The sequence below is a fragment of the Podarcis raffonei genome, chromosome Z, assembly GCF_027172205.1.
Source record: "Podarcis raffonei isolate rPodRaf1 chromosome Z, rPodRaf1.pri, whole genome shotgun sequence".
NCBI lineage: Eukaryota > Metazoa > Chordata > Lepidosauria > Squamata > Lacertidae > Podarcis > Podarcis raffonei.
In genome coordinates, this window is record NC_070621.1 from 13,995,909 (window position 1) to 14,007,912 (window position 12,004).

Here is a 12,004-nt window from a genome sequence, read left to right on the forward strand (position 1 = left end):
AAAGGTTCTCCAAAAAAAATTGGTGCAAAACACAGCTAAACTCAGCAGTCTAATGAAAGACAAACATACCTAAAACCATCATCATTGAAACAAATATATTTTAAAAACCCAAATCTATGGAGAGCCATCATTATTAAAATCCAAGATAAAAACCAATAAAGCTTTTAAAACACCTATAGGAAATATAGATTGCATATCTAGGTACAAAAAAAGTTTTCAACAAGTGTCTACAACAATATAGTTAGGGGGTATCTGTCTATTGTCAAACTGGGAATTTTAGGAACAAGGCAGAAGTTGCAGGATTGAATCCAACTAAGTCTGAGGGCTTATCCACACTTACCTTTCGCCTCACTCTTTCTAGGCACAGTTCTGTGCTCAAAAGCTCAGATTCTTGTGGGTCGTTCCCCCCCCCCCGGCGGATTGCCATTTGCTCCACTTGACCTTTAAGGAGTGGATTTTTGCAGGGAAAGCTCTGGAGCAGGACAGGCAGCACTCAGAGCAAAGCACACTCTGTGCCTGGAAAGAACAGAGGAAAGTTAAGTGTGGATAAGCCTTTACTCAGAGTAAGCCCATTGAAAACTAATGGACCAAAGTCAGTCATGTCCATGAACTACAGTGGATCCACTCTGTGTAGGACTAACTTTAGATATGAACCTGCTTTGAGGAGCTTCAAGGGAAAGAGAGTTCATGAATAGAGGTTTCATTTATACCTCTTGCTAGGATTGCAACCTGAGAGGGAAAGCTTTGTGCCTTTTAAGTAGCTGCAATCGCTGGCAGAGGTTCACCAGGTCCCATCACCACATTCTCAGGAGCTCTTGTCAGAAAAAGATGCAGAGAACCGCACTCTTGCAGGGTAAGGGGTGGTGAAGGTGAACCAAACAGTTTAAAACAAATTGGCTTTCATTTGTAAAGTGTGTGTTGGGGGGGTGCATCTATAGTGGTGCTCAGTCACAGTTCTGCCAGTACAAGGATTTCTGTTTGTACAACAGGACTTTCCCCTCTGCTCCCCCTCCCCACACATCCTCTACTAAACTTGTTCCAGGGGTTTCCCCAATTAAATATACTCAGAGTCGCAAAGTGATTTCATGCTCTTTATTCAGCTCATAGTGGTGAGGGGATGAAAGTCCCCTCGAAGTATCTGCTTTATATACATTATTTACACAATGGGCTGCACGTGATTGGCTAATTCTGGAATTCTCCTGTAGGCCAATCAGGTTGTGGAATCACTTCTATCTGGAGCTGGATTGGGTGGCTCCTGCCGACCAATCATACTGCTGCATTGTTCTAGGACCAATCAGACTGCTGCATTCTGAATCCTATTGTTCTAGGACCAATCAGACTGCTGCATTTTGGATCCTATTGTTCTAGGACCAATCAGACTGCTGCAGTTTGGATCCTATTCAACACAGTACATAACACCCAACCCTCTGGAGATAGGGAGGAGAGGGTGCAGGATGTGGGTGGGGAGTGGGGGGGAGACCCATGGTGTAAGTGGAAATCTTTGCACTAGCAGGACATATTAGTTGGATACCCCGCTTTATGCTCAGGGAATATGTTTCTTTCCTGTCTATTATGATGCTTTAAATGTGGATCTTCCTTGCATTTTTCTATTGGATCTTCAGGAGCAATGTTTCATTTTTATATTTGGCCATGTTTTATTTTAGCATATTATCAGATTTTAGTTGACATTTTAAAGTAGTAAACTGCTTGGGGTGAGGGCAGAGAATGTGAAGTGGTATAGAAATGATTGAAATAAATAATAATACATAAATGTGTTTCTCTTTCCTACCCCCCCCACCTTACCCCATTCCCTGGCCAGGCAACATAGACCACAGTGCTCTGTCAGAAGCTGCACTGAACTTGAGCCAAATTCAGCTGGAGCACTTGCAGTCAAACCTGGCGGGATCTGGTGCCCTGGGCCAGCAGCTGAGCACCTTGCAGCATGAGGCTGAAACCCAGAGGGAGAGGATCGAGGCCTTCGAGAGGGACTTGGCGGAGATCCAGAGCGACAAGCAGAACCTGGAATCCATCCTCCAGAGCCTGCCTAGCAGCTGCTCCAGCAGGAAGTGACATGGCCTCCTTAAAAGTGCTCCAGAGCACCATCCCTGGCAGCACAAGGAACTGAAGGCTTAAGGAACATGGCGCGGAGGGAGGGAAAGATGGAAGAAGGTCACTGCCATGGAGGAAATGTCAGGATGTAGGAGGGATTTGATTCAGTTCGCAGTTAAAGGCAAATCTATCCCACTCCACTTTCTGAAACAATATGCAAACTGAAACACAGCCACCCTCCCAAAATTCACACTTCTCCAAACTTTGCAGTGCAGTTCTCCAGCCAAGTAATGTGTACAAAAATGCACAAGCTTGGGAGTAAAGTGTGCCTAGGAATGTGTGTACAGTAGTACCTCCAGTTACATAACCCTCTGGTTTCGTAAACTTCGGGATGCGAAAGCGGCAAACCCAGAAGTATTTGCCCGGGTTTTGCCGCACGCACATGCGCAGAAGTGGTCCTCAGGTTGCGGAAACTTTGGGATCCTACCGGACCTCTGGAACAGATCCCGTCCGCAACTGAAGGTACCACTGTATTGGTGAAAATAACATACAGCAATGCATTGTATTAGGGAAGATTAGTTTGCAAAAATGTGCATGTTAGGGAGAAATTTGTACTAAAATGCCAATGAGCTTTCACAAGGACTTTAAAATAAATTGCAGACTGGTGTGGAAATGTGGAGAACTGAACTGGAAGAAAGAGAAAGGGAGAAAATCCAAAATTGCCAGATCCGCCCATTTCCTAAGGAGATGTTCCCATGGACAGACATTGACAAATGAGTCTAAAGGGGGGGGGGGCAGAACAGAATGTTATGTAAGTTTAACAGTGTACAGATGATAGCGTTGAACCCTGCAAATAGTATTCAAATTCTTTTATGAATTTCACCAGTCATTGTCCTTATGGTTGGTTGGGGTTTTTTTTGCAGCAATAAGTAAAACCTTAAACAAAATATAAAAAGTTTAAATCCTCAGGAAGACAAGTTCAGTGGTGTTTCTGTACATCATTTTTGGGACTCTGCCATTGTCTTAGGTCAAAACCAGTTTTGCAGGTCTTTACAGAGCTTCAGACTGTATTGTGGAAAAGCCAAAAACTAACGCCCTATAAATACAGTAAACACTTTTGTCATTAAATGGTGGACATCTGATGGATGGCACCCATGGCAGATAGTACAATTTCTTCCAGTTACTATGCTTGCAGTTTTGGAGCTGTTTTTACAGATTTTCACTCTTTTCCTCCCTACCCTCTGCCCCAAAACATGTAGCCCTTAAAAAGGGAGTAAAAACGTGCAATTTCCCATAGCCATGGAATTGACTGAAACAGAAGTTGTGTGATTCACTGAACCTAAATATGCCATGCAACCTGGTCTAGTTTATTTCTACTGCTCCATTGATTTAGAGTGGGGGTGTGAGGGGAGCAGCTGCAATAAAGAAGGATGGGGACAACCCTCTTCAGCAAGTCTTCTTCCCTTTCTTCCCATTACCTTGTCAAAATATCAGTTCCTTGGATCAGAGCTAACGACACAGAAGTGGTGAAAAAGAAGATTGTCCCATTGCATGGCAGAAAAAACTGTCTGTAAACAGCCTCTGTCACTCCTTTTCCATCCAACAGTTCACTTCGCCACAGAATTTCTGCCTGCAATGGAGGCTGGCCTATTTGGGTGAATGGGACTCTGCCCAACCAACCTCAGTCTGCTCCCCACCGGACCTGACTTGGCTGCATTTTTCCTTGCCTCCAATCCAGCAGGTGGCTCTTCCTGTTTTGGGTTTCTCTTCAGTTTCAGTGTTGCCCTTGTAGAATTCTGCAGGGATAAAGATGAGGGAAGTACTAGAATTAGCTGGCTGTGTCTGTCATTGACTCTGGCTCCACCTTGCGTTGGGCTTCCTGCGTTCTGCCCTAGCAGTTGCAGTGGGCACCAGCCACCATTTCTTCTCTCTGACCTTTGACCTGAGGACTCATTAGTCTGGCTATAATGCCAGCCTTTGCAGTCCACAGATGACAAAGCCACTTCCGGCCTGCCCAGGAGGTGGGGTTGCGGGCTTCACGCCCACCCCCCACGTGAGCAGGGGCTGGTTTCAGCCCCCGCGAGAGCAGGGGAATCCCAGCCGTGTCTGTCCCCCCAGCCAGCCAATCTCACGTTTTCCCCGCATATCAGCTGTTTCTGTTTGTCGGAGATCTTATCTGCGTTCCTGGAGCTTTCCTGCCTTGCTTCTTTGTTGCCTGACATATACTCAGAGTCGCAAAGTGATTTCATGCTCTTTATTCAGCTCATAGTGGTGAGGAGGAATGAATGAAAGTCCCCTCAAAGTATCTGCTTTATATACATTATTTACACAATGGGCTGCACATGATTGGCTAATTCCGGAATTCTACTGTAGGCCAATCAGGTTGTGGATTCACTTCTATCTGGAGCTGGATTGGGTGGCTCCTGCCAACCAATCATAATGCTGCATTGTTCTAGGACCAATCAGACTGCTGCATTCTGAATCCTATTGTTCTAGGACCAATCAGACTGCTGCCTTTTGGATCCTATTGTTCTAGGACCAATCAGACTGCTGCAGTTTGGATCCTATTCAACTCAGTACATAACACCCCTCCCCTCTAAGTTCCAGTCCTGCCCGGGAGGTCGCATTCATAGTCCTCGAGGTACGCCGGCGGCCTACGTGTGCGTTGCGGCCTGGGGTGTTCCCTGGTCCGGGGTTCAGGTTCTGGCTCGTGTTCCAAGGATGCTGGCTGTGATGGGACTGTTTGGTCTGGTGCAACCGGCTCGCTCAGTCGTGGTTCTGGTTCCGGTGTCCTTTCGGCCTCGCAGGTCCTCTCTGTATTTACTGATTCTGCCTCTCCTGCTGGCACCTCGTGCTCTATGGGCCTCACTGCCCCTCTGTTCCCTTGGGACTCCTCTGCCCTTTCCTCCTCCTGGTTTTCTCCCGGGAATCGTCGCCGTATCTGGTCGCAGTGGCGGCGCCAGCATTGCCCCCCATCCGTTAGCACCTCATACGACACAGGGCCAGTGACCCTGGTGACTGTGGCGGGTACCCATGCTGGGCCTGCCCCAAAATTCTTTGTGTACACTGGGTCCTGAGCCTCGAAGGTCCGGGGGTTCTTGCCTTCCCCCACCACTACCTCATCCTGAGCTCTATCGGGGTGAAGGCTGTCCAATCTGATTGCAAGGCGCCAACCCATTAGTAGTTCAGCGGGGCTCCGGCCAGTCGTTGAGCTGGGGGTGCTGTGCTGTGCTAGAAGGAATGTGGCAAGGCGGTACTCCCAATCCCCTTGCGTCATGCGGCGAAGGGTGTCCTTGGTGGTCCGCACCATGCGTTCTGCTTGGCCATTGGTGGCAGGGTGGAATGGCGCCGAACGGATGTGGCGGATGGCGTTCTGCGCTGTGAAGGTTTGGAATTCTCCTGACGTAAATGCAGTCCCGTTGTCTGAGACGAGAGTGTCAGGGAGCCCGTGGGTTGCAAACAGCCTGCGTAGTACCCAGATGGCTGCGGACGTAGAAGTGGACAGTACCAGTGCGACTTCCAGCCATTTGGTGTAGGAGTCCACCACTATGAAGAATGTTTTCTCCTGAAAGGGGCCAGCGAAGTCCACATGCAGGCGTGACCATGGTGCTCGGGCGGACTCCCAGGACTGGACCGGGGCCTTTGGGGGATCTGGGCGGGATTCTTGGCAGGCCTGGCAGTGTTTGACCCAGGCCTCTATCTCTCCGTCGATCCCCGGCCACCACACATAACTCCTGGCAAGGGCCTTCATTCTTACTACCCCTGGGTGTGTCTCGTGTAGGGCTGTGAGGACCCTTTTGCGGAGGGGCTGGAGAACAACGGCCCTGCTTCCCCATAACAGGCACCCCTTGTGGGCCGACAGTTCATGTTTGCGGGTTGTGTAGCCGGCGAATTCTGGCCCGGGGCTGCTGCTGGGCCATCCCCTCCACACCCAGTCCAGGACCCGGGAGATGACCCTATCTTTCTTGGAATGGTGTGCAACTTCTTGTGCCTGAATGGGGCGGTCGGGAAGCAGCTCCAGGCTCATAACCTCTTGTGCAGGTGCTGGGTCAGGGCCTGTTTCTGGTAGTGGTAGCCTGCTGAGGGCGTCCGCATGGCCAATCGCCTTCCCCGGACGGTGAATCAGTGCATACTGGTAGCTGGCAAGGAAAATTGACCACCTGAGGACACGAGGAGACAGCACTTGGGGGGTCTGCTTTCCAGGGGCAAACAAGCCAAGCAACGGCTTGTGGTCAGTCACCACTGTGAAGGGCCGCCCGTACAAGAAATCATGGAATTTTTTTACTCCCTTCACGATTGCCAGACCCTCCTTGTCGATTTGCGAGTAGTTCCGCTCGGTTGCGTTGAGTGTCTGGGAAAAGTATGCCACTGGTACCTCTCTTCCATCCGGGAGTTGGTGTCCCAGGACAGCGCCAATTCCATAGGGCGAGGCGTCGCATGCTAGCACTACCGGCAGCCTCTCGTCGAAGTGTGCCAAGACCGAGTTTGAGACAAGCAAGTCCTTGACTGCCTGGAATGCGACCTCCTGGAGCTGGCCCCACACCCAAGGGGCCCGCTTGTCCAGGAGTCTGTGTAGGGGCTCCGCTACCGCCGCCTTGTGGGGAAGGAAGGAATGGTAAAAGTTCAATAGTCCCAAGAAGGCCTGAAGTTCAGTCTTGTTCTTGGGCGCTGGGGCATCACAAATGGCCCGTACCTTGTCCCCAGTCGGGTGGACCCCTTCTGCGTCCACCATAAATCCCAGAAAGTCCACCTGAGGCACTCCTAGTAGACATTTTTCCCGCTTCACCTTGAGACCCGCCGTCTGGAAACGGTGCAGAACGGTGCGGAGGCAGTCCTCAAACTCCTCTGGTGTGGGCCCGGCAATCAACACATCATCGAAGAAGGGGGTGACGCCAGGAATCCCTTTAAGTAGAGAGTCCATTAGATTCTGGAATATGCCTGGTGCCACGCTGACACCAAATTGCAGCCGCTTTACCCTGAATGCTCCTCTGTGCGTCACAATCGTCTGTGCCTCTGCTGTGGCCTCATCTACTGGCAGCTGTTAATATGCTTGGGCCAAGTCCAGCTTGCCAAAAATTTTCGACCCAGCCAGGGTGGCAAGAACATGGCTGACCACTGGCACTGGGTATGCATGGGCCGTGAGGGCCTTGTTTATGGTACATTTGTAGTCTGCGCAGATGCGGACCGAACCATTAGGCTTGACGGGTGTGACGATTGGGGTTTCCCAGGGGGCATTAGGCACCGGCTCCAGCACTCCTTGCTCCACGAGCCGGTCCAATTCCTTGTCTATACGGGGTTTCAGGGCGAACGGGACCCGGCGGGCCTTGAGCCTGACCGGTCGTACTGCGGGGTCAAGCTGTAGAGCAATGGGGGGGGCCCGTATACTGTCCCAATTTCCCATCGAAAACCCCCGGAAATTCCTTGCATATGGCGTCCACGTCCACTTGTAAGCTAGTGTGGTTCACCCCGGTGACGGCTAGCCCCAGTGGTCCAAACCATGCCAATCCCAGTAAGCTAATGTAGGGGCCCTTGACCACCAGCAAGTCCAGTTGCCGCGTCCGCCCTCGGTATTGCACCCTGAAGGTCCCCACCCCCATTGTGGGGACCTTACGTTTCTGGAAGTCCCGGAGGGTGAATGGGGCCGGCCTGAGTTTGGGACCCCCAGTAGGACACAGTTTCCTTAAGGTCCTTGCCGAGATTATGGATAGAGTTGAACCCGTGTCAAGCTCCATGCGGCATGGGGCCCCCTCTATCTGTATGTCAACATAAATTTTCTCTACGTTGGGGTGGGGCAACTGGTATACCTGGAAGTCCATGAGCTCTGTCGAGTTGCCTTGGTGCGTTGGGCCCCGGGACCTGGGGCTCTTGGATTGGTCATCTGATGCCTGGCGTCGGGTGGGCCGAGCCCGACACACCCGGGCGATGTGTCCCGATTTTCTGCACTGCCTGCACTCTGCGTTGCGGAAACGGCAGGTCCTCCTCTCGTGACTTTCTCCACAGCTTGCGCAGTTCCCTCCTTCTCGTCGAGGCAGCTGTGGTGTGTGGGCTGCTTGAGTGCGCTGCTGTACTCGGTGCACCTCCTCCCTGTTGGATCCTGAGTCATCAGTGAGGTCTTCGTGGTGGACCCTCGGTTGGGACGGCTGGCTTGGCCGTGCCTCTTGTGTCGACCTCTCGGCAGCTTCCGTTGCCAGAGCCTCCTCCAGAGCGACCTGGAACGTTAGGTCCTTCTTAGCGTAGAGGCGTTGTTGCAGCTTCTCATCCTTCAGGCCACCGACGAGGCGGTCACAAAGCATGTTCTCCAGCTCTGAGAAGTTGCAGAACCGGGCGGCTTGGCGGAGAGAGGTCACAAACCCAGTTATGGTTTCCCCAGGGGCTTGCCGCTTTGCGTAGAAGGCATTTCGACGAGCCACCACTGAGGGCTGTGGTGAAAAGTGCCCCTTCAGCTGTTCCATTATTGTTTTGTATGGAACAGTAGCGACGTCTTCAGGCGCAAGAGAGCCCGGGCGATTTCAAACGTCTCCTCTCCGCAGACGCTGAAGAATATCGCCCCCTTCTTGGCGTCTTCTTCGTCGGTGACCCCTTTGGCTTCTAGGAGGAAGGTGAAATGGGAGGTGTACGCTTCCCAGTCTCCAGATGCTGGGTTGAATGGCGAGAAGCTGTTGTCGGTTGCCATTCTGAGTTCCTTGTGTCCCGGAGCTGAAGCCTGGATACACGGTGCGAGGCAGCGGTGCGGCAGGGGGCGGTGCTCAGCGGGATCCCACCTTCGTCGCCAGTGACATATACTCAGAGTCGCAAAGTGATTTCATGCTCTTTATTCAGCTCATAGTGGTGAGGAGGAATGAATGAAAGTCCCCTCAAAGTATCTGCTTTATATACATTATTTACACAATGGGCTGCACATGATTGGCTAATTCCGGAATTCTACTGTAAGCCAATCAGGTTGTGGATTCACTTCTATCTGGAGCATGATTGGAAAGCTGGGTTTGGAGAGAGAGTAGGTGCCCGATAGCCATAAATAGGGCTAGGAAAGCCTTGGATCGGGCGGTGGTGCGTAGAGTGGCAGCCCTGGGTGGGTGGGTCATTGACCACCCAGGCAACTGCGAGGCCCTCTACCGGCTTGATGGCGTGCATCTTTCGGATGCGGGAAATGATATTTGGCTTGATGGTGTGCATCTTCAGATGCGGGAAATGACATGTGGCTGACTGATATAGCAAAGGGGGTAAGGGATTGGTTTCAGGCATGAGAGTACTGGCGGCGAGCAATTGCTCGTGTGGCGGTAGGCATTGGTAAGAAGGGGTTAAGAGGATGTGTGGGGGGGGAGGAACGCCATCACCTCCCCCCAGTGAGCGAAGGGTGGTCCGTTAAAGGACTCCGGGGGGCGTAGCCCTGTCCGAAGCCTATGGAGGTGTGGGCCAAAGGCACGCCCCAGAGCGGTGACCCGGGGGAGCTCCTAGTCGACGTGCCTCGGCGGGAGACTCCCCTGATATAGTGTTAACCCTTCCCCGTGTCTCCAGCAAGTGGGCTGGAGCCGGATAGTCGTTAGGACCAATACCTAAGCCAATGCCTCTCATTCCTGAATTCAATAAAGTTGTGGCCTAATTCGCCCATTAACCTTAAACTATGGTGTCTCGTGTCTTTATTTATCCTGGTGGGGGGTGGGAACTCGCCACGCAATGGGCCATCAAATGGGTTTCAAACAGGTGCTTTTATTCCAACTCATTTCTTTCAAATGAAAAGCCTTTGTAAATACATCATTTGGAAAATTCTCCGCCCCAATACCCAGCTCCTCCCGCTCTGAGCAGCCCTGTCAAGAAGTCTCCACAGGGCTCATTCACAACAGCCTCAGGTTCACTTTCCAAGTAGAGATGGGAATATCCCCTGCCTGAATCTGTGAAGAGCTGCTGCATGTCCATTCAATGAGCCAGATGGACTAATGGTGCAATTCAGTAATAAGGCAGCTTCCTGTGTTTCCATTTAATTCGGTCCTTGCATGCACAAGTTCGCAAGTTCAATCTTGAGAGAAGGCTGGGAGAGAACCCTCTCTGGAACCCTGCAATGAGGCTGCCAGTCAGTGTAAACAGACCAATGGTCTCTCTCTGTTTAAGGCAGCTTCTTACCTTCCCACATGCAGCAGTGCACATGCATACCTTGTATAGCTGGTCTTCTTGAGTACAATAATCCACTTTGAAATATTAGGAGTTAGGGGAAAGGGCATTCAGGGCCCTGAGATCATCGAACCCCAAGCATGCAGGGTTATTGAATCACACATTATTCACAAAACCTTTCCTGGAATGTGTTGTCTTATTTTGGGAGGGGGGAGGAACTAAGTCCATTGTGATCCCTTCTTCCTTTCCCTGCCTCAAGGACAGTTTTCCAAAAGCAAACAGTGTTACAAAACACAACAAACAGAACATTGGATTATCGCACAAGCAGATTCTGGTTTGAAGGGAAGCAGTCTCTTTGCTGCTTATGGGTTGGCCTCCAGAGGGAAATTACTAACACTTTGAAATCCTTACACAAGCAGTGTTAGATCACAGCTGGCTTGTTTGTCCTGCTCTGGAGGAGCCAAGGTCAGAGTCCGCCTCCAAACCTGTGTTACAATAGCCTACCTGGGATTTTGGCAAGTGCTAGCAGGTATTTGCTGTCTGACATTCCGCCCAGTGAAAATACAAGGTAAGACTCTAGTCCTCATGATTCTAAATAGAGACATGGGCAGCTGCCTTGTACAGAGCCAGACAATTTGTCCATCAAACTCAGTATCATCTACACCAGTGTTTCCCAAACTCAGGTCTCCAGCTGTTTTTGGACATTTCCATCACCCCTGACCATTGGTCCTGCTAGCTAGCGATGATGGGAATTGTAGTCCAAAACAGCTAGAGACCCAAGTTTGGGAAACCCTGGTCTACACTGACTGGCAGTGCCTCTCAGGGAATTGGTGCAGGGCTCTTTCTCAGCCCTACCTGGAGATGCCAGGGATTAAACCTGTGACCAGCATGGTTTCTGTTTGTCATTGTTTATATTAATTACATAAAACACTTCCACCCTGTAAGAAAGGTGCACACACATAGCAAGCCACACTCCACAGAAAACCAATCCTTCACCTTCAAAATTAGGAAATATTCCCTGAAAAAAATAGACTATTTTAGTACACAGAACAATCCTGAAGCCATATTGGCTCTCTTAATGTCCCCAGATATTTTTCCTGCAGTAAAAGGAAGTATGTTGGAAAAACCTTTCCCATATAAATTCTTCAAATCTTGTCAAAGGAGCCTATTTTATGTATGAATAGGGGAGGTCTGTGACAATGGTTTCAGGAACTAGGATATTTCAAATTTCAAAAGAGTGCCCCAGAGTGGCCAGGATAAGGCAATCAGCAAGCATTATCAGGTCTGAGAAAGGAGACAAGTCATGCACTCCTTGTATAATGCTTTTGGTTGGCCTTTGGCTTAAGGGGTTGGGCAACTTCTAAAGCCTTTAAAAGGCGTTTGGGACCCACCTTTGTTCTGGGTCCTCACCTCCTTGCAAGGGGTGAGGGGAACTGTTGCTACAGAAAATAAATATATTCATTGCTTTCTTCTGCTGGTTCCTGCCTCCATCCATTCTTCTCTGATAATGGACAGAGGGGATACAAAGTCCTTCGCGAGTTTGGCTGTAAAAGCCAACCCCAAATTTTCATATAACAACACTATTAATTCTACATGAATACAGTTTGCATACAGTTCAGATCCCATTTGGTTCATAATCTCTACTGTTGGTTTGTTGGCACTCGGTTCCTACCTGTTTAGAATGCACTAATTGTCCATCCAGAAATAAAGTTCCTGGTCCTCATGATTCTGAATGGCAACATTGGGAAGAACTGCCTTATGCAGAATCAGACCCCTTGCTGCATCTAGCTCAGTAACATCAGCACTCACAGGCAGCAGCTCTTCAGGGCCTCAGGCAGGCCCTATCCAG

The 12,004-nt window shown here is 50.3% G+C and overlaps 1 protein-coding gene across 4 annotated transcripts in view; it reads left to right on the forward strand.

Annotated features, from left to right (window-relative positions):
* The window catches only part of LAMC3 (laminin subunit gamma 3), a 71,654-nt gene extending 68,156 nt beyond the window's left edge, over positions 1–3,498 (forward strand). For 3 of the 4 annotated variants that reach the window (XM_053374920.1, XM_053374923.1, XM_053374924.1), the window contains one exon: positions 1,820–3,498. In XM_053374920.1, coding sequence (XP_053230895.1) covers positions 1,820–2,070 — 251 coding nt within the window. In that variant the 3' untranslated portion in view covers positions 2,071–3,498. The remainder of the gene's footprint in view (positions 1–1,819) is intronic. The other variant, XM_053374922.1, reaches the window with a different exon arrangement.
* Positions 3,499–12,004: the final 8,506 nt, after the last annotated feature.